The 22,057-nt window shown below is 39.1% G+C and overlaps 2 protein-coding genes across 2 annotated transcripts in view; one reads left to right on the top strand and one right to left on the bottom strand.

Moving 5' to 3' along the window:
• Positions 1 to 479: 479 nt before the first annotated feature.
• Positions 480 to 8,110, bottom strand: FBXO48 (F-box protein 48). The gene is made up of 3 exons (XM_063316518.1): positions 7,930 to 8,110; positions 4,758 to 5,118; positions 480 to 666 (listed from the first exon to the last, which is right to left on the bottom strand). The coding sequence occupies exons 2-3, from the start codon at positions 5,082 to 5,084 to the stop codon at positions 487 to 489; spliced, it is 507 nt and encodes a 168-aa protein (XP_063172588.1). The 5' UTR covers positions 5,085 to 5,118; positions 7,930 to 8,110; the 3' UTR covers positions 480 to 486.
• The window catches only part of APLF (aprataxin and PNKP like factor), a 38,969-nt gene continuing 25,021 nt past the window's right edge, over positions 8,110 to 22,057 (top strand). The window contains 5 exon segments of the mRNA XM_063316506.1: positions 8,110 to 8,206; positions 8,209 to 8,375; positions 12,896 to 12,967; positions 14,421 to 14,587; positions 16,213 to 16,384. Of these exon segments, the coding sequence (XP_063172576.1) occupies positions 8,125 to 8,206; positions 8,209 to 8,375; positions 12,896 to 12,967; positions 14,421 to 14,587; positions 16,213 to 16,384 (660 nt within the window). The 5' untranslated portion in view covers positions 8,110 to 8,124.

Genomic DNA, 22,057 nt, shown 5'->3' with positions numbered 1-22,057 from the left:
TCAAACTGAATATTTATAAGCAGATAAATCAAATCAGTCAGTCAGTCAATCTTTATTTTGATCAATGACCAGCATAAAGATAAATCAAATGGTACGTTTAGTAACGATCTTCTAAATCAATGTACCATAAGTATAGCTAAAAGTATATCCTCCAGAAGTTTTACATTACAATTTCCATCATTTCTATCACAGGACTTGCAATCTTGCTTTGAAAGGAATAGCAATTCTAATTATTTGGAAGTCCTACTAGTACACAAAGCCACCAGTTTATAAAAATATTTGACATTATTTGTAAAGTGCTGTCAAAGAACTGTTTTTGCATATAGCATTTCAAATTATACAATAAAGTATTAAAATATTTGCAGTTCTGAAGGTGCAAAATTAAAATAAACACATATAAAGCTGCCACAAAGCTACAGAAAATGTACCTATACACATGTGTGCGTGTGCACAGAGACACACACATACACACCCATGAACTCATCTCTAATTTCCTCTGTATAAGACTCTTTCCAGTTCAGCTTCCAAGATTTCTCCCCAGGTATCCACATCCATAGGATACATACATTTTTCTGGTAAACCACTGCGTGACTGAATATTGCTATATTTTCCACTCAGCCATTCATACTTTACTTTGCTTTTCCAGTAGTTTCTATGTAGTGTGACCTGATAAAAGCAATTGGGGAAAAACAGAAAAAAAGAGATATATATAAATAAAGATGTAATACATAGATTTCTTAAGTATGAAAAGTCCTATCTTGCAAGTGATTCCATAAGTTAGGGGGAAAAAACTCACCTACTTAAAGCTGGCTTCAAGCCAGCTAATTCCTATTTTTTACATGTGAGATTAAAAATCATGCCAGTTGTACTATGTGAAAACTCTGTTTTCAACAGAAAGTACATGTCTATTCCACACCATATAGTTTTCATGTTTCTGTTCAAGTCATTTGAAACCAGTATTCTCAGAATGACTTTTTCCAGAAATTTTTTTTAATTTAGAATGGACTTCTAATGTATTGCTGCCCACTAGTGATTTATGGAAATTATTACACTTTCATGCTACAAGGCCAAGGGCTTAAACCCTCATAACCAATGCGTTTACTGAAATTTTTTTTATAAAAAAAGAAAAGGTACTTTGAGAGGAAGTAGATTAGATTAGACAAGTGGTGAGTGGCAGAAACAGCTTCATTCTTTCTCTTCCTGACCAAATCACATCACCAGCCAAAATGTATTCACATTTTTTTTAAATGTCACAATATGTGTTTGCTGTAACATTTAATTACGCCTGTGCAACTTTGACAGTAGACTTTGTCTGGGCTGCAGTCCCATTTTTGTCACACATTCACACAAACACACCCAGAGCCCCTAGGAACGTGCTGTTACTTTTTGCTGGTAAAATGAGAATTTTAGTGTCATCTCTGTCACTGTCGATTTAAGATATAAAATAGGTATGTTAAATAGGGCTGTATGGATCTTTGATCTATAGTGGTTGCCAGTTGCTTATCAGGCATAATTTAAGGTGTTGGTATTCAGCATCATCTGCAACAAACCATGATGATGACAAAATTACATGCATGTGGTAATCTCATCATGCTAAAGATGACATTAGGTACTTGTACCCCAACATCTGAGGCTAATCTGTAAGTTACAGTATTTGTGTGATGATGTCACTAAGCACGTTTCATCACTTGCCCCCTCCTGTGGATGCCCATTATGGTAAGGTAAAGGTAAAGGTTTCCCTTGACATTAAGTCCAGTCGTCTCCGACTCTAGGGGCCGGTGCTCATCTCCGTTTCACAGCCGAAGAGCCGGCGTTTGTCCGTAGACACTTCCATGGTCATGTGGCCAGCATGACTAAATGGAATGCCGTTACCTGCCCGCCGAAGCGGTACCTATTCATCTACTCACATTTGCATGTTTTCAAACTGCTAGGTGGGCAGGAGCTGGGATTAGCAACGGGAGCTCACCCCGTCATGCGGATTCAAACCGCCGACCTTCCAATCGGCAAGCTCAGCAGCTCAGTGGTTTAACCCACAGCGCCACCGCATCCCATTATCAATACCCATTATGGTATTGATCTTTAATCTATTGATCTCAATGGCTTAGCACTTGATTATTCAAAGTTTTGTATCTCTCATTATGAATCTGTCTAGTTGTTAAAACAGCAGGAAAAATCCTTCTGAAGAGCCCCATAAGAGTACTATCTTTCTAATGGAGAGAAGAGGGCCTTCCTTTGCTCCTAGGCTATGGGGGCATGCTCCCTTGGGAGTTGTGTTCAGCCCCAATTTTCTCTGTGATTAGAAAATCCACAGAGATTCATGTCCCTTGTTAGGCTTTGTACTATTAAGTGAATTTAGGATCTATTTTATTGTTAATTCTAATAAGTGTTTTTAATTTTTTATACCCTATTTTTCTTTTTCAGTTGTGTCAAGAGCCTTGAGTATTTCCAGAGTAAAAAAGGCAGAAAGGAAAAACAAACAAAAAATAAAACTGTGATGACCATTCTATTGTTCCCCCTTGTAGACTTAGAAGGTAAAGATAATGAACAAAGGGAGAATAAAGTGACCCTTGGTTGAAAAAGATATCCACACTAATCATAATCACCCCTATGACATCGACCCATCCCACTGGTCAGGCAGAGAGGGCATGCTACAGACCCTGTCCATGAGGGATTGCCAATTGGCAGGGTCCAGGAGGGCCTTCTCTGCCATTGTGCCTGCCCTTTGGAATAAGCTACCCCCGGAGGTGAGACAGGCCCCCACTCTCCTGGCCTTCAGGAAGGGGTTTAAAACCTGGTTATGCCACCCGGCTTGGGGTGGGGGGAGCGATAGCTATACATGGGGGTGGTTGGCACCATGATGGTGCCAACAGGAAGCTCTCATTTGCCATCTTATATTTATATCTTATATTTGTATTTTTATATGTATACTATGTTTATATATATTTATATTTATTACATTGTATTTTTAATATCTTATTTTTATTATTGTAAGCCGCCCAGAGTCATTGCGTGTGAATTGGGTGGCTGAGAAGTTCAATCAATCAATCAATCAATCAATCAATTAAGATAGTCACAAATTTAGTGGGAGTGAAGTTAAAAAGTAACTGTACTTGAGAGTAAAAATCCAATATAGGTTGCTATTATGTTTCTTTTCTTCCTAATCCTTTTTTTTCCTATCTCTTTTTATGAATACCTACAATTATGGGAACTGCCAGAATATTCAGTCTGTGAATATTCATACAAGAAAGACCTATATCTGTCTATTTAGGCAATAGAGTCCTGACTGATTCTTATAAATATGGCAGCTTAAAAATATGGCAAATAAATAAATAAAGCTTCCGAGATAGTAAAGCATCACTGTTGTCTATAGAACATTTGGTTTTGACAAGGTAATATACTGAGTTGGCCTTCAGTGGAAGAAAAAAGTGGTAAAGAGGGACTGCAGAGAATACTTCTGGGTAAATTTTGCTCCAGAAATGCAGAAGCAAAAGACTGAAAGGATATGCAGTTTTTATTTTGCAACTTATTTCTTGTATGAGAAGAAATAGTAATGTTATCATGAGGCTTCCCCAACTATGAGACTGGTGCATGATAGAAGAGTTTCTTTAAAATAAACCCCCCTATGATTGCCAGTTATCCCAGTACAGTAGACCTTTTCATTAAGTAGAAACTATAACTGAAGCTATGTTCCATTCTGAGAAACTGCCCAGGCTTATTATAGAAAGCAGGCAGAGTACAACTAGATAATTGTACTGTTGAATCAACGCTAAAAGGAACTGCAGCTATGGCCCACTCCATGAGTCTTAGGAAGGTACAGACATTTGGTGGTAACCTTATTGCCATCTACCTTAAAGGATGGGCTCCTTGGACATGACCCAAGAAAGCAAGCTCTCTTGAAACCAATCCTAGGTTTTGTTTAGGCTAGGGATGTGCAACCTGCAGTTCCAAGAACTGGAGGTCAACCCCAGAATCTTATATTAGAGCCTTACAAACTCTTATTCTGGACTCCCTCTGACCTTCTGCTGCTAAAGTTTGGTGGCAGTGCAATTTGGAGAATGGAGACATGGAAACTGGTGTAAGCACTAAAATAGGCTTGTGTTTGAAACAAACGAAAAATAATAATTGCTATCCCAAAACCAGAAAAATCCCAGCCCCATGCATGTGATGCAATTCTGTCCATTTGGAATCCTGCCTCACCCTCTGTGGTTCTTGGCCTCTCAGAAATATAGCTCCTAACCAGCAAAAGATTGCCCATTCCTTCAGCCTAAATTCCTAGAACTGGAGCAATGGGAAGGCAGCTGATGATTTAGATACTCTTGCGCAACGATTCCTATCTTCTACTCTGAGTAGTGATGCTAGCTGAGACTTTCAGGAGCTGTAGTCCAAAAACATCAGGTGTCTTGAAAGCAGTTACTTTCAGGAATATATTGTCTCCTGTCTCCCTCCCTCCCTTTCACCAAAAAATAAGGCAAGTATAGCAACACTGCCTTATACTACAGATTCTCCTGTCAAATAAATAGCCAAGGGCAGTGTTTCTCAACTTTGGCAAGTTTAAAATGGGTGGACTTCAACTCCCAGAATGCTGAGAGAATTCTGGGAGTTGAAGTCCACCCACCTTAAACTTGCCAAGGTTGAGAAACACTGCCCAAGAGGCTTGACAAATTTCAACTGTGCCAAAAGACTTAGTGATACTGTGCATGGGATAGTAGATCTGGATATAAGAGGCCATACTGTAATCAAGCCTCAGTTAAACTTACCTTCCATGAATACCCTTCTCCTCTGTCACCATCAACTTCTCGCTGACAGACAGCCCTTATATTTAAACAGTGGTGTTTCCATAAATCATCACAATGCTCAATGGTTTGGTTCCAGCTCTTGCAGGTTATTGCAGCATTGCACAAGCTCTGAATGTCAAGTTTGCTAAAAATCTTTAAGCTGACTTCTAGTGGAAACAACTCCACAAAATCCCCTTGACTGTTGTTTTTCTTCTGTTTGGAACATTTAAAGAACAATTTCTTACAAGTAGTAGTTGCAACAGTCTGCTGGGTTTTTTTGGATGATTTCTGTTTAGACCCTTTCTTCATAGTTTAGACTTTGCTTAAATACCAGTCACCCTTTCTGAAAAAATAAAATTGTCAGAGATGAGACTATAATCAACTCTGTTTAGAAATATTTGCTACTATTTAGTGTTATTAAAAATTCCTTTCTGGATAAGTTTCAGTGCTATATAAATGTACACAAAAATACTGTATATCCCTATATATAATCACTGTGAGCACAATCATTTTGGGAATTTTGTTTTTAATGCTACTACTTACTGTTTTCCATGAATCATACCTTTCCTTCATAAGGACCATATTGTATAGATATGTGAGTGAATGTGTGTGTGTCCACACAGGCAGGCATAATTCTTTCCATTTAGTTAAAGTGGAGCATCTTGAAATGATACACTAACAGAAAAGTAGCAATTATCCAAAGAAACACATTTTCCATCTGAGCCCCAGGAAATAGTTGCTCTCAGATTTTTGTACATACTGTACATGTATCTGCCATATGGAACAATTAAATTGGCTGTTTTGCTCCAGTGTGAATATGAGCTCCTGGAGAAAAGGCAGGATATAAATCTAATACACATTATTATTACTTTATTCAGTTCCATCTTACACTTGTTCGTTGCCTTGAGGGCTGAATAAAAGTTTCTATGACTGCAACAAAATTGTCATTTTGGCAGCTGGGCCTGAGAAGCTGTCTGCTTGGAGGGAAGCTGTTCCTCCATGTAGAGAGGAGCACAGTCTCACTGGAAACCAAGAAGGGCCATTGAAGATGAGGGTAAAGATACATTCATGGCCTTCCTTTGTCTCATTCATGTATCTTGATTGATTGATTGGATTTACATCCTGCCTTTTCTTCCAGAACTCAAGATGGTTTACATGCTGATCTCCCTTTATTTTTTCACCACAAAAACCTTGTGAGGTACGCTAGGCTGAGATCAACTAGCCCCAAGTCACCAGTGGAGAGAGGATTCGCACTTGGGTCTCCCTAGTCTTAGCTTAACACTTTTATCCATAACCACACTGACTCCACTGTAAGTCATCTCTCAATGAACCTAATTTTATAATAACTGTAGCCATGGCCTGTAAGACAATAAATCATGTTCCTTGTTTTCAATCTGTAAGATTCACCCTTTCACTTATAAATGTATTGACTCTGTCCTGAATATGTAGGCAAATTTATGGCATCATTCAAAGAACTTCTATTTCAAAGGAAGTATAAAGACAGATAGATACTTTGAAATAGAAATACACACTCATGCATACTCTAAGGGTGCACTTGGCTAGGAAAATCTAGGAAATAGGGTTAATGGGTAGCATCTTGTTTGCTTGACTTGTTTGGCTCTTAGGTGTTTTTATTAATACTGTGTGACTTCTAATTCATGGGAGGAGGTATGCATCACAAACTGCTTTAAAAATTTCTGGTTGACACCCCTAACACCAATAGAGAAAAAGGAATTCAGGAGATTGTATGTTTGTTTTGCATAGTACAATTGTTCTGGCTCATTAGTGGGTGAATGGTGCTCCAATAAAATGGAGACATATGGCAGAATCGTATAAATGGGACAGGTAGTGACTACATACTTATGTATCAAAAAACTGTTTTTCTGGTTGAACCAGTAACTATTTATCATTGTTAAAGTTCTGAATCTTCACAGTTTTAAATGACTTCTGCATCCTACATAAAGCTCACAGCCTGACAAGCATGATCTGATTCCTTCTGTTACTGCAGCCTGACAAATTTGGTGGTGTGGTTGGGAGGAAAATTTATTAAGTGAGGCTATCAATGATCTTGAGCCATTCTAACGATGCAAACAAAGAGAGAGGGACCTTCGCCACCAACTGGCCAAAATACTTCAATTTATTTTTCGAAAAAAGATGCCCCTGAGGCTTTTTGCAGCAAAATTGTGAAAGGTGAAAAACCCACAGAAGTGTGGAATGTCTGTTGGGGCTGAGATATTGTGTTGTAACCTGGTGTTTCAACACCAGGAAAAGAAAGCTTGAGAACCGGAACATGGCAAAAGAGGCTGAATTATTCACCAGTAAGCTAAGAAACTGCATGTCTTATGTAAATGTAAATACAGTTCACTCAGTAACACAAAGCCTTGGCAGTTGTTTTGCGCAGTCACCCAAACAAGCAGATCTTAAATATTAAATGCAATGGGAGAGAAAAAATACTGAAGATGTTAAGAAAGCACTGGCCTGATTGATTCCCTACGATTTAAAATTGGGTGTTTTTAAAACATTTTCTTTTGGGTTCAGTGCAAAGCAATTAGCAATGTAAACCTTCAAAATTTTAAATGGATCGAAATGATGTTTCTCTCTCTTTGGAAATTATGTGACCATGAACAGAGTCTTGAGGATTCTTTCTAGAGGAATTTTTTTTAAAGCACTGGACCTTACTTAGTATTATTAGTCATCAAATTTACATACGCCTCAGATAAAAATTCCACGCCTTGAATTAGAATAAAAAACAGAATCAAATTAAACACACTCATTAGCTCCCTCCTGATATATGTAAGCACTTTTTTATTTGCGCTGCTGGAGCTAGAGGCTGAAACAGGATGGGCTGTGTTTGTGAGTGCATATAAGACTGTTACGAATGGCGAACCTTAGATGTTATGACGGGACACCTGTGCGCTGTCCACATCAGCTCTGTATAAACTGAAAGGAATTCGCCTGACATTCGTCTGGGACCAGATTTCCACAACCTCCTCGAGACTCCTTGGTCCCCGAAGGAGGCTCGCAGCACCATCCCGCACACACCCTCCCGCCGCTATTTAACTGCCCCGCTCCCCCAGCTCCGCCCTATTCAGCGATTGGATGAATAAGCAATCGCGACGTCACCGAGCAACGGAGGAGGCTCGAGGCCGCTCACCTGGCTCCCTGCCCTCCGTTTCCGCTAACGGTTTTAACGGCTTCTCCATTCGAATTTGTTTATTTACTTTTCCTTCCTCGTTGCACAATTACGTAACCAGAGACGCTCGAAACACCCGCCTTTGCCGACAAGAATTTTGGGAGCTGTAGTTTGGTAGTGAGACAGGAATTTCCGTCCTCGGTTTGTGGCGCAGTTATGTGTGTGTTTCTTTTAAAAGGCGGCGAGCTATTGGCTATACCGGAACGATAGATCTTAGTTCAGCAGATAGGAGGGGCCCATACAAGGACGGACGGTATGTTGCTGCTTTCCCGTGTGGAATCTTGCAGTGGGGGAAACGCCAGAGGCCTGTAGTCATGTCTGAGTTTCAGTTAGTGCCGGTGGACGGGGGTTGCCCTCTGCCGCTGCCGCTCGGGGAAACAGTGATAGGAAGAGGCGCTTTTTTGGGAGTAAGTGCCACGGCGGTGCGCCAAAGGAGTGCCAGTTTGTACAGTGCGTGTGTATAGTTGGCTGAGAGGACGAACAGAGTTGACAGTTCGTGAGCGACTCCCTTGTGGACAAGGGCAGGGGACACAGACTTCCTTTACGTTGAATCAGACCGTCCACTCGCGAAATAAGGACGTTTCTGGTTCTTTCCAGATGGCACTGTAGCCTAACATATTGGGGAAGGCGGTACCTTTTTTCTTTACAGATGGAGGCTTGCCAAGATCTTTCGGCATGCTGTGACAGCGTTTATTACCTAACTCCCTTTACCTGGTCATGCATTCTAAGCAACCTGCTTGACCAATGAGACCCGCCCCACCAGTCTATTAGGGGGCTTGTCTTTTGGAAAAGTTTTGTGAAGTGAAATCATTAAATCAATAAGATTTAACAGGCTCTGCTTGCAAGCTAACAAAAGAAAATAACACAAAAAGATGAAAAGGTTAAGAGTAGGAATATTGCTTAACCGAGCATCTTCAAAGTACAGTTAGGAGAGCTCCAGATCCTTGCATCAGATCTTACATGCAAATTGTCATTATATGCTGATACTAATACTTTGTACATGTTTTATCACCACTGGGTAGGACAATATCCTTAGAGCATCTGATAATTTAGTAACTGCTAGCTTGCACCCTGACTTGGTGAAATCTCAGAAAAAAACCACTTGAAGCTCTGTCTCTTTGCCACTCCTTCCTGTAATCTCTCCCACATAATATAGGAGAATAATGATAGGAATAAATGCAGAACAATATACAGTGTAAATTGGGTAATTGATCTTTGGATCCCAAGCTCCTTCAATCCTGCTCCTAACGGAACCCTCTCATACAATGTCATTCCCATGACATTGGGAAAACCCAGCTAGAATGTTCTGCTGTAAATTTTCCTCTTCCAAGACTGGAAGAGGATTTCTCACTTCTGAGAAGGAAAACTGATACATTCTGTGGTTTCTGGGACATTGCCTGGGATATCATGGGACTGCAGTCTTAATTAATTTTCTATAGAGGTTATAAGGAGAGCCAGTGTGGCATAGCACTTAGTTGCAAAATGCAAAGCCCAGATCAAATCTCAGTACAGCCATAAAGTTTGCTGGAGGTTCATCAGTCGACAGCCACCTCTCGGTCTAACTTACTTCACAAAGAAGGGATGAACCATTTAGCTTTAGAAGTCCTATGCAAGTACCTTAATAAATGCAAAGAAAACAGATTTATCCCAAAGGGTCCTATATCTTTCCTAACCCTCATTTTCACCATATAAGTAGTTATGTATAACTAGGTATGTATAGTCCATGCATTATACTCATTCCTAACATGCAGTCTCAGAACTAGTGCCAGTGTGATGCTGAATGTTCTTTGGTCATTTGAGGAAAATGTAACAATAGCTTATATAAGGAATACCTTTTTGATGAAGGCAAAGATTCAATAGCTGAATACAAATACTACATACTAGTTTTGTCTCATTTTGGCCCTAATTTTCCAATGTTCATTCTTCTGTTCAGTACAATGTGACATACTTTCATTCTGGGTACTTTTGTTGGAAATGGGCTAACTTGTGTTTGTTTAGTAATTTATGTATGCAATTTAGAGGCCACCCAACTCTATAAGATTCCAGGCAGCTTACACTATTTTAAACAGAAAACAGTAAAATGAAAAAGCATTGGCCAGACACTAAAGCAAGAACTTAATCAATTCCACAGGGGCTTGACACCCATCCTGACCCAAAGTCTGGGAGAACAGCCAAGTTTTCCGAAACTTTTTGAACATACATATTTCTGATACTTTTATTAGAATAAATGCTTTTATATATGTGCGTGTATGTGTGTTAACATTCATATTGATTGATTATGTGATTGATCAAGTCAGTGTCGACCCTTAATAACCACATAGAATTTGGGTTGATTTGTTTGATGATCCATTTGTTTGTTTTCCTGATTGTCTGTGGTATTCTCAGGAGCCTTCTCCAATACTAAAGTTCAAAAGCATCAATACTCTTTCTATCCTGCTTCTTCAAAGTCCAACCTTTGCTTTTGTAGGATGTTATAAGGAATACCATTGCTTGCAATATTTTGATCTTTGTGTATAGACATACCCCGGTATCTGAATATCTTTCTAAGCCCTTCATGGCCACTCTATGAAATGCTAGTCTGGAGCATATTTCTTGACTGCTTGTTGCTTTACTCATGATGGTTGATCTTAAGAGGCAGAAGCTGTCTATCAGTTCGGTATCTTCATTGTCAATTCTAAGGCTGGTTGTGGTACCTGCTGTCATTAGTTTAGTCTTCTTTATGTTTAACTGTAGTCCCATTTTTTTCACTGTGCTCTTTGAGTTTTATTACTAGAGTTTGCAGAGCCTTTGCATTTTCAGCTATCAGAGTAGTGTCTCACTTCTTTTCCAACTTGGAGCCAGTCTGCTTTGCTATGTTCTTTCTGTACTGTGGCTTCCAGACCTGTATATAGGTTTCACATGAGGACAATGAGATGTTCTGGGATTCTCATTTTTCTTAGCACATTCCACAGCATGACATGATCTATATGATCAAAGGCTTTTCATGAAGCCATCTTCAGTCTGCCTTTTCTTCCTCTGGAAACCATTTGTTCGATCTTCTTTGAATCAGTTGCTAAGTGTCTACTGGCATCCTTGAGCATACCAATTCAAGGTCGGAACCTCCTTCTGAGTTCAGAAACATGCATATACTCATTTATTGTAATTTCAAGAAAAAAAGGAAATTAGCAATTCTGATACAAATAAAGATTTAAAAGCATATAAATGTATAGTGAGAATGCAAAAAAGGAGGACTAATATAAGCAATCAAATACAGATGGATAACCAAGATTTCTCAAACAGCCAGGAGATTAAAAAAAAAACTACTGGAATAACATACCAATTTTCAAGTTTTCTGAAAGTTATGTATAACATTTTCTTAAAAAAAACATTGCTTGGTCTGTTTTTTATTTCATAAACCTCAGTGTGGTGGTGCTTTATAATATGCAGATAATTGTTTATTTTCAGTAGTTCAAAGAAGACTGTGTGTCAATACTAATTTCTTATGCTGTGTTTTATCAAGTACAGATATCTGTATTGCCCACTAGAGGTCACAATATACAAGTACTGTGAATGGACCCCTCTCCCACAATTAATCGTACTTCTTGAAGTATATATAGTATGTTATAACAACATACTATAACATATTTTTAATTACATTCACTATTTGCTTTTTTAGTTTTATAAGGGTTTTTCCAATTATTTAGGACTTTTTAAAGCTTCCTAAGTTGGAGACATCAACAAAAGAAGCTACAGCAAGACAATTTGTTATATTTCTTTTGGTGTTCAAGTGTCATGGGTCACTGTTGAATCATTTAGCAAGCAAAGTCCTTTCAAGCTTTTATTCTGACCCACTATCCATACTCTCCATGGACGGTTACATACAAAAAAAAGGACAAGGTTCCTGTATCTTTAATAGGAGTACAAAAAAGGAATTTTAGTAGTTGTAGCTTGCATGATTTTACATACCTTCTGAGCTCCCATTCTATATTGCTGTTAAGTTGGAAGAGCTCTGGCTTTAGTTGTTTTCACTGTCTATTTTCTACTGTTTTTTTTTTTTAACTTGAAAGCAGCTCTTTGAAAGTACCCACCTGCTAATATATAATTAGAGTTCTTTACTATTGCAGTGGGATTATTATTTTTTAAAAAGAAGAAAAACTAAAAACGTTATTTCTGCAGTAAGATTGTATGCTAGTTTTATCCAATATTCTAAACATTCATCAAGAAATACAATCAGTTTTTGAAAATTGTAGATGTAAATATATGTTTGTAGGTGTATGTGTGTGTTAGTATACACATACTGTACACACCTGTGTGTATGTGTATTTGCTTGGGAAGACTCCTGAAAATACCATGGATAGCCAAGAGAATAAACAAATAGAACATCAAACCAATCAAACTAGAATTCTCACTTGAGGCACAGATGACCAGGCTCCTACTGTGGACACATTATGCAAAGACCTAGCTCTCTGGAGAAGGCTCTAATGCTGGGAAAGGTGGAAGGAAAGAGAAGAAGAGGATGACCAGCAGCAAGGTGGATGGACTCGAATACAGTGGCAATGGGTGCAGCATTGGAAGACTTGAAGGAGCAGATTAGGGATAGATCATCATGGAGAAAATCTGTGTGGTTGCTAAGAGTCAACACTGACTTCATGGCACATACTCAATGAGTTTGTTCAAATAGAGATGTTCTTTTGTTTTCTTTTTATCCATTCTCTCTGCCTCAATCTGAATATGTATTTAAATATAGCCTTTTTAGTTCTTAATTGGATATCTTAATCTGTATTTTGCATGACTTGCCACACGTTTTACTGTGTGTAAACAGGATGAACAGTATTTTCATTTTAAAGGTAAAGCAAAACAGTTTCTCTTTGAAGAAGATTATTTATTTCTACAATAATTTTTTGCATCACATTGACTGTTGAGAAATAATTGCATTGTCTATTTCCAGGTTACGGATAAAAATGGCTCCAGGAAGCATGCTATACTGAAAGTAGTTGATGACCAGCTTAGCATCAGACCGGTGGGTACTGTTTCCTGTTTCTCAGTGTAAAACAAACTGAAAAATTCTAATTTTGTATTGCTCATTTTAATGTTGAATGTCCCTTTCATTTTTAGCCCAAAGTAGAAATGGAGGTTAAGATGATAGAATTTAAAATTAATAAAGAGTGTTTTTGATAATACATTGGATTTTCATTAGACTTGTTATCATTCTAACTATATATAGATTTGCAGGATTAAGAAAAAAGTAGAGAAATATATTTTCAGAATGTAATTTTAAGTCTGGCTTGTATTTAATAAATACAGTCTGACTGTCAGGAACTCTTGGGTTTGGTTCATGCATTATTGTAAGCCATAGGTTGTTCAGGAGGCAAGAAACAGACAGTGATAGGATGCAACCATGTGTTGCTGTACTGTTACTACATCATTTCTTCAAATGTATATTTTCTGAAGCCCACATTGATACTGTGCAAACCCAGGAGAAAACATATTTCCTTTAAAGAGCTGCAAACAGGTACAGAAAAGGTGCCTACGCTGGATCCAAAGCACATTTACCCTTTCTGTCCCTCTAGTTCACATGCTATAATGACCAACAGGTTGGCCAATTACATTTGCACCTACCATGATATACCAGCTGAACCCAACTCTTTAGTTTAAGAATCAACTAGTACAACTCTTAAAGAAGCTACATATTTTTCCAGGCTTGCATAGAAACTTGAAAAGGGACATGGCTATTTTAATGAACAACAGAGAGGTGCTGCGCTATGTTTCAAAACTCTTCCAAATAACTTTTGACATGTTTGTAGCCCTAATAACTGAGATGTACTAGTGTATCTTATTATTAGCCATTACTTCAAACAAGTTTCTCTCTTCATTTCCTAGGGTTCTACTGAGTATGTTATTTGGGAGGTGGGATTCAAAGAACAGCTACTTGTCTTCAGTCATCCAGTAGCGTTTAGTTTCCTTCCTTCCACTACAGCATGGGCATCCATGGTGGGGGGAAAATGTTTACACGTGTGTCATGATGTCAGCAAGGAAATGTCATGGTTTACTGGCTTCAGATGTTGTTATATAATTGTGCCATTTGTGCAAAACATCACAATCATTTGACATCATCATGGCTTGTGATAGATATCATTGTGCAGCTCCCCAAAGCTGTTCCCAAAGCCTGAACTTCTGTGTATTGGAATTTGGTAGGAGTGTAAATTGATGGAAATAACTCACGCAAGGAATTTTCTTGATCCTGTATGAGTAAACCTTATCTGTGGTCCATGAATGCAGTTAATATTTCAAATGCGATTAATATATATCATACATTCTCTCACTGTAGTTTAAAATAATAATATCCTACCTCTCCCAAAATTAGCTGTATTGCTGCATTGTAATGGAATCATGGCCCATTTATAATTAATTCTATTCATTCCTACAAGGTCTTCACTGACACCTATACCAAGTGTCTTCTTCTTCCTTGGCAGATCCATGTGAACCCCTGTTTTTATTGGCCTGTTGAAGATGACCAACTATTTCTGTTGGACAGAGATAAGTGGCATCAGTTGTGTCCAGGTGACCGTTTTTCTCTGTTGGTAGACAAATACATCTTCAAGGTTCTGTGTAGCCCACTGGAAAAGGAAAACCTGCCAAGGTAATGAGATTTGATGATGAAAATGTGACAGTGAGTTTCAGTGTCAAATTGCCTCTTACTATATAGTCTGATATGCAGTATGCCAAATGAGTCAAATTATGTTTGAGTCATTATGGTAAATGGTAGCTGAGTAAATTATTCTGTTAATTATCTCAAGTTGCTTTTAATTGCAGGCATTATTCCTTTCTCCTTCACAAAAAATTTAAGTTGATTCCTGTAATAATTATACATATGCAGAATGTAATCTAGAGATGTTGATACCAATATACAGATATAAATATACTAATACTTTAAATATTTGATGTTTCTGTGTTGTTAGGTGATTGAAACTTCAGTATTTTTTCAAAAATGACAAAAAGTAATGAAAGTTGTAATGACAGGAGTTCAAAGATATAAGACAACAATGCAGCAAACTTCTGATTAGTATTTCAAAGCAAAAGAAAATTGTTTTTATCAAATGTTTAGATGTAGAATGAAGTAGGTATTAGCTACGCTAAAATTTATAGGGCATTAAATTCAGAGTATTTAATATAACATAAAATCCTTATTTTTCTTTTCTCTGTGAATAGTGTTTATGTTTTGTGCTATAAAACAGAAAATATTGTTTAGACCTAGTAGCATGAGACTTGTTATATACATGCTAAATAAGATTCAGAACAAGCTAAAGCATACTGTCATGGAGAAATTAACTATAAACTACCAGAACTTTATATAGCACATCAGATTCATTAATTGGATTGTACAAGAGGTCCTTTGGAACAGGCAGGAGCACATATGAAACAGCTTTAAATTGTTATATTTTTCCTGGCTTGCACAGCTGTTTTGGAAGCAGCTTCCAGCTGTCCCTCTGTGTGCACGCGTGCAGACTCACTGTGTTTAGCAGCAGCAATAGGAGCAGCTTTCCAAGCAGCAAACAAGCCTGGAAACAGACATAAAAAAATCTTGTAGATGCTGTTGTGGTTTCCAAGACACTTATTTTAAAAGATTTGTACAGCTGTATTATTTAATGTATGTTTTTCCAAAACTCATATTAGGACACCACCATTTTTTGGCGACTTCAAAAGAAGCAAAATAATAGTCAAGCTTTTAGGCACAAAAAAAAATAAAGACCTCCCTCCCCCCAAAGTGGGAGTAGCATTATAGTGTTTAACATTTATCAGTTTGCATTCATCTATAGTTTTAATGTAGAATATGGAATATGCTGCAAGTATTAAAATTGGGGTGTGTCAAGCATTGAAGTGTTTTCATGATGCATCCAGGACTGTCCTGATCTCTGGTGAAACGATTGAATTTATTTATTTCTTCAAAGTATATGGGTGACTTTGGGCCAGTCACTTTCTTTCATCCCTAGGAAGGAGTCAGTGGCAAATCACTTCTGAAATCTTGCTAAGAAGGCTGCAGAGATAGTCCAACTGACTTGAAGGCACACAAAAAGGAGGGTTAACAACAAATATAACAGCAACAACAACAACAAACAATAAAAATAACTCCACTGATATAATTTGGGGCCTAAATCATAATTTTGGGTAGAATTTTATACCTTTAATTCTACATCTCTTCTACTAACTAATGAGTAGCAACCTGTGTCAATTCATTGCCGTTAAGAGGTTTATTACATGCAATAGGGAAAATAGTAATCTCTGTGTAGAAGACATGCCAGATCAAATCTCCACAACTCTGCAGTCAACCGTGATGTCTCACAGACAGCCTTCAGGACAATCAGCAATCCCTTCTAGCAAAAACCAACTTCCAGAAGTACATTCACTTATGGAAAAAGCAACTGAAATCCCAGAGAAGGTAATTTTCATTGTTGGGGTGCTGCAGTTTTGTTAATGGAAAAGTTAAGTGAATTTTATGATAGGGATGCTTTTCATGTATATCAAGAAGTATGAGGTTATAGAAAACCTATTTTCAGAGAGGCTATAGTGGCAGGGCTAGGCCAGCAGGCTAAAAGGTAGGTCTCAACTTACTATCCAAGACATTCTCAGGTATTACCCACCCTGGCCTGTCTTCTTCCCATGGTGTAGCTGGTACTACCTCCTGTCTTCTAGGAGGATGCCTTTACCTGCCATCCTCCCCACTAACACTGGTGTGTGACAGAAATAGGACTCTGTTTCTATGACCTTCTGCCAAGAGGCATGTGGGTATTGAAAATGCCCCTCCCTCCCCTTTTGTGGGAAGTAAGATCAATAACACAAGATATAATTTTACAATCAGCTTCATTAAGTAAGGAAATGTAAATGTACTTTTAATATTAGGTAGTCACATACAAAAAAAAAACATTAGTGGTGTTGATGAAATAAGAGAAAGAGCACTGATAAAATCATAGTATCTTAAGGCAATCACATAAATAGCTATCAAAGATGCTAAACATGAGACAGATCCAAGGTAAATGGGATTCACTGCTCAAAGAGCCCAAAGTACAACAAGCATAGTAACCAAGCTTGCATAAATACAATGAACTTCAGATACAGTAGATATCAGATACAAATAAAGGTTGTAATCAGCATGCACATTAAAGCAAAGTAATGGTCTGACTGCAAATTCTTGGCTAAAATGTTACCTATATCTGAGAGAGAAAGGATCTCCCAAGCAAACAATTTCCTATTTGTCTTCCTTAGATATTTCCCAAAACTTGTAAATTGCAACCTAAAATCAGAGATTTCGAAGAGCAGTGATCCCTTATTTCTTTTTCCCTGGAGAAATTGTTGTCTGAAACAGATTTTCCTGTCTCAGTTATTTCTGGATCCCCCTGTCCTCCTCAGATATTCCCTGAGGATTCCAGCTGCTCCTCCCTCCATTTCCATTTCCTCTGTTTCTGAGTCTTGGATTTAAAATGACTGAAAACTTTTCTGTTTTATCAAAAAAGGAAGGTGGAGTGTCTTTCATTATATGTGCTGCAGAACATGGACCCCCTGTGCTTCTACACAATGTGGATCCAAATCCAGACAAGTGAATGTGAATTCTGTCTGGATTACTAGTGTAAATCTTGTGATCATGGGTGGCATCCCAAGAGAGGTTGTTCTGAATGAGGTTACTTCTTCTGTCATATAATGATGAGTGTCATTACCCATGGAGAGTTAGGCTGAAAGTATATCCCTTTACTGTGAGTAAAGTAGTCTTAGTTGAACTCACTGGGATTAACTTCTCATTAGCAGAAGTCTTTATAGGTGCTCCTTGACTTACAACCACAATAGGGACTGGAAAATTCGCTGTTAAGTGGTGTGGTTGTTAAGTGAGGCATCACATGACTGCACCCGATTATATGACATTTTTTGTGGTGGTCATTAAGTGAATCATGCAGTTCCCCATTGATTTTGCTTGTTGGAAGCCAGCTGGGAAGGTTGCAAATGGCAATCATGTGACCCCGGGATGCTGCAACCATCGTAAATACGTGCTGGTTGCCAAGTGCCCGAATTTTGAACATGTGACCACAGGGATACTGTGATGGCTGTAAATGCAAGGACTGCTTGTAAGTCACTTCTTTCAGTACTGTTGTAACTTCAAATGGTTGCTAAACGAATGGTCATTACGTCGAGGACTACCTGTATTTGTTGGGGTTGAAAAACATGTAACCATAGTCATATGATCTGTAACACGTTCACTCCAGATGCATAGGTTCCTCTACCAAAACATACTGTATATTTATTTATATCTAAATATTATGTACTTCACTGCTATGCCAAACAATTTCTAGGTTTGAGAAATATGTATTCTTCATCTCCTTCTGAGTTACATTTTAACAAGGTTATTGAATTTGTGATGTGTGCCCTTAATACGTAGCAGATACTTAATCTTCATACATAATCTTTAAATAGTTTAAGTATAGTGGAATGCATTCATCAGCCATTAGGCCGTTAGAGTATGCTGGGTGACACTCTGCTTTCTTCTTTTCTGTGTATGGCTGAATGAAAGGAACATGGGTAGAACCAGTATGGTGCTATGAGAGGGGAACTTTCTTCTTAGCTGGGTTATGATTTGCACGTATGAAATCATGCCCAACAAGGGATATTTCATCCATCCATCCAGTTTAGAAGCTGCCTTAAGATGACCCTAGGCAGTTTGACTACTCTGAATCAAGAGCAGTACTCAAACACAAACATTAAAAGCTGAGAAACAGGTAACAGTCATCTAGAAGAGAACAGAAACCAAACCAAACAACAACAACCTGTAGAGGCTGAGCAACTACCTTACCCCAGGGCCTGGAAGAACAGCTAGGTTTTTAGAACATCCAACCATGAGTTAAAATGGGCACGATGTTGTTGTTGTTTATTCGTTTAGTCACTTCCGACTCTTCGTGACTTCATGGACCAGCCCACGCCAGAGCTTCCTGTCGGTCGTCAACATCCCCAGCTCCCCCAGGGACGAGTCGGTCACCTCTAGAATATCATCCATCCATCTTGCCCTTGGTCGGCCCCTCTTCCTTTTGCCTTCCACTCTCCCTAGCATCAGCATCTTCTCCAGGGTGTCCTGTCTTCTCATTATGTGGCCAAAGTATTTCAGTTTTGCCTTTAATATCATTGCCTCAAGTGAGCAGTCTGGCTTTATTTCCTGGAGGATGGACTGGTTTGATCTTCTTGCAGTCCAAGGCACTCTCAGAATTTCCCTCCAACACCACAGTTCAAAAGCATCGATCTTCCTTCTCTCAGCCTTCCTTATGGTCCAGCTCTCGCAGCCATATGTTACTACGGGGAACACCATTGCTTTAACTATGCGGACCTTTGTTGTCAGTGTGATGTCTCTGCTCTTAACTATTTTATCGAGATTGGTCATTGCTCTTCTCCCAAGGATTAAGCGTCTTCTGATTTCCTGACTGCAATCAGCATCTGCAGTAATCTTCGCACCTAGAAATACAAAGTCTTTCACTGCTTCTACATTTTCTCCCTCTATTTGCCAGTTATCAATCAAGCTGGTTGCCATAATCTTGGTTTTTTTGAGGTTTAGCTGCAAGCCAGCTTTTGCACTTTCTTCTTTCACCTTCATCATAAGGCTCCTCAGTTCCTCTTCGCTTTCAGCCATCAAAGTGGTGTCATCTGCATATCTGAGATGGTTAATGTTTCCTCCAGCGATTTTAACTCCAGCCTTGGATTCCTCAAGCCCAGCATGTCGCACGATGTGTTCTGCATACAAGTTGAATAGGTAGGGTGAGAGTATACAGCCCTGCCGTACTCCTTTCCCAATCTTAAACCAGTCCGTTGTTCTGTGGTCTGTTGTTACTGTTGCTACTTGGTCATTATACAGATTCTTCAGGAGGCATACAAGATGACTTGGTATCCCCATACCACTAAGAATTTGCCACAATTTGTTCTGGTCCACACAGTCAAAGGCTTTAGAATAGTCAATAAAACAAAAATAGATGTTTTTTTTCTGAAACCCCCTGGCTTTTTCCACTATCCAGCGGATATTGGCAATTTGGTCCCTAGTTCCTCTGCCTTTTCTAAATCCAGCTTGTACATCTGGCAATTCTCGCTCCATGAATCGCTGAAGTCTACCTTGCAGGATCTTGAGCATTACCTTACTGGCATGTGAAATGAGTGCCACTGTTCGATAGTTTGAACATTCTTTAGTGTTCCCCTTTTTTGGTATGGGGATATAAGTTGATTTTTTCCAATCTGATGGCCATTCTTGTGTTTTTCAAATTCGCTGGCATATAGCATGCATTACCTTGACAGCATCATCTTGCAAGATTTTGAACAGTTCAGCTGGGATGCCGTCTTCTCCTGCTGCCTTGTTGTTAGCAATGCTTCTTAAGGCCCATTCAACCTCACTCTTCAGGATGTCTGGCTCTAGCTCACTGACCACACCATCAGAGCTATCCCCGATATTGTTATCCTTCCTATACAGGTCTTCCGTATATTCTTGCCACCTTTTCTTGATCCTTCTTCTTCTGTTAGGTCCTTGCCATCTTGGTTTTTGATCATACCCATTTTTGCCTGGAATTTACCTCCGATGTTTCTAATTTTCTGGAAGAGGTCTCTTGTCCTTCCTATTCTATTGTCTTCTTCCACTTCCGCGCATTGCTTGTTTAAAAATAATTCCTTATCTCTTCTGGCTAACCTCTGGAATTTTGCATTGAATTGGGCATATCTCCCCCTATCACCGTTGCCTTTTGCTTTCCTTCTTTCTTGGGCTACTTCTAGTATCTCAGCAGACAGCTATTTTGCCTTGGTTTTCTCTTTCTTTGGGATGTATTTTGTTGCCGCCTCCTGAACAATGTTGCAAACTTCTGTCCATAGTTCTTCCGGGACCCTATCTACTAAGTCCAGTCCTTTAACTCTATTCTTCACCTCCACTGCATATTCCTTAGGAATATTAGTGAGCTCATATCTAGCTGATCTGTGGGTCTTCCCTAATCTCTTTAGTCTGATCCTAAATTGTGCAATAAGAAGTTTGTGATCTGAACTACAGTCAGCTCCAGGTCTTGTTTTTACCGACTGTATAGATGTCCGCCACCTTTGGCTGCAAAGGATGTAGTCAATCTGATTTCGGTGTTGTCCATCTGGTGAAGTCCATGTATAAAGCCGTCTCTTAGGTTGTTGGAAGAGAGTGTTTGTTATGCAGAGTGAGTTGTCTTGGCAAAATTCTATCAGCCTATGTCCTGCTTCGTTTTGTTCTCCCAGGCCATGCTTACCTGTAATTCCAGGTGTCATTTGACTGCCCACCTTAGCATTCCAGTCTCCTGTGATGAAAATAACATCTCTTTTAGGCGTGTTGTCCAGTAGGTGCTGCAGATCCTCATAGAACTGTTCTACTTCAGCTTCTTCAGCATCTGTGGTTGGGGCGTATATTTGGATCACTGTGATGTTAAATGGCTTGCCTGAATTCGAACTGAGATCATTCTATCATTTTTTGGATTGTATCCAACCACTGCTTTAGCCACTTTACTATTAATTATGAAGGCTACTCCATTTCTTCTGTGGTCCTCTTGTCCACAGTAGTAGATCTGGTGGTCAACTGATGTGAAGTGGCCCATTCCAGTCCAGTTCAGTTCACTGATGCCCAAAATGTCTATCTTTAATCTTGACATCTCACCAATAACCACATCCACTTTGCCCTGGCTCATAGATCTTACATTCCAGGTTCCAATGGTGTGTTGATCCTTAGAACATTGGATTTGCCGTTCACCACCAACACCATCGGCCGCTAGCCGTCCTTTCGGCTTTGAGCTAGCTGCGTCATCACGTCTGGGGCTAGTTGAACTCATCCTCTGTTCCTCCCCAGTAGCGTTTTGACCATCTTCCGACCTGGGGGTCTCATCTTCCGATGGTATACCGACATATCTCTGGTTGTACTGATCCATTTAGTTTTCACGGCAAGAATACTGGGGTGGGTTGCCATTACCTTCCCCAGGGATCGCATTTAGTCTGACCTCTCTGTCATGACCTTCCCGTCTTGGGTGGCCCTTCACGGTTTAGCTCATGGCATCATTGAGGCGCTCAAGCTCCAGCACCACAACAAGGTAACTATCCT

The sequence above is a fragment of the Candoia aspera genome, chromosome 1 (genome assembly GCF_035149785.1).
Source record: "Candoia aspera isolate rCanAsp1 chromosome 1, rCanAsp1.hap2, whole genome shotgun sequence".
Lineage (NCBI taxonomy): Eukaryota > Metazoa > Chordata > Lepidosauria > Squamata > Boidae > Candoia > Candoia aspera.
This window is presented reverse-complemented; position numbering and strand designations above follow the sequence as displayed.

Excerpts from the sequence above, each read along its gene's own strand:
- FBXO48 (XM_063316518.1), bottom strand. The coding sequence starts at position 5,084 with ATGAAGAAAGGGTCTAAACAGAAATCATCCAAAAAAACCCAGCAGACT. Across the intron at positions 667-4,757 it reads GAGAAGGGTATTCATGGAAG|GTCACACTACATAGAAACTA; the intron begins GTAAGTTTAACT and ends TGCTTTTATCAG.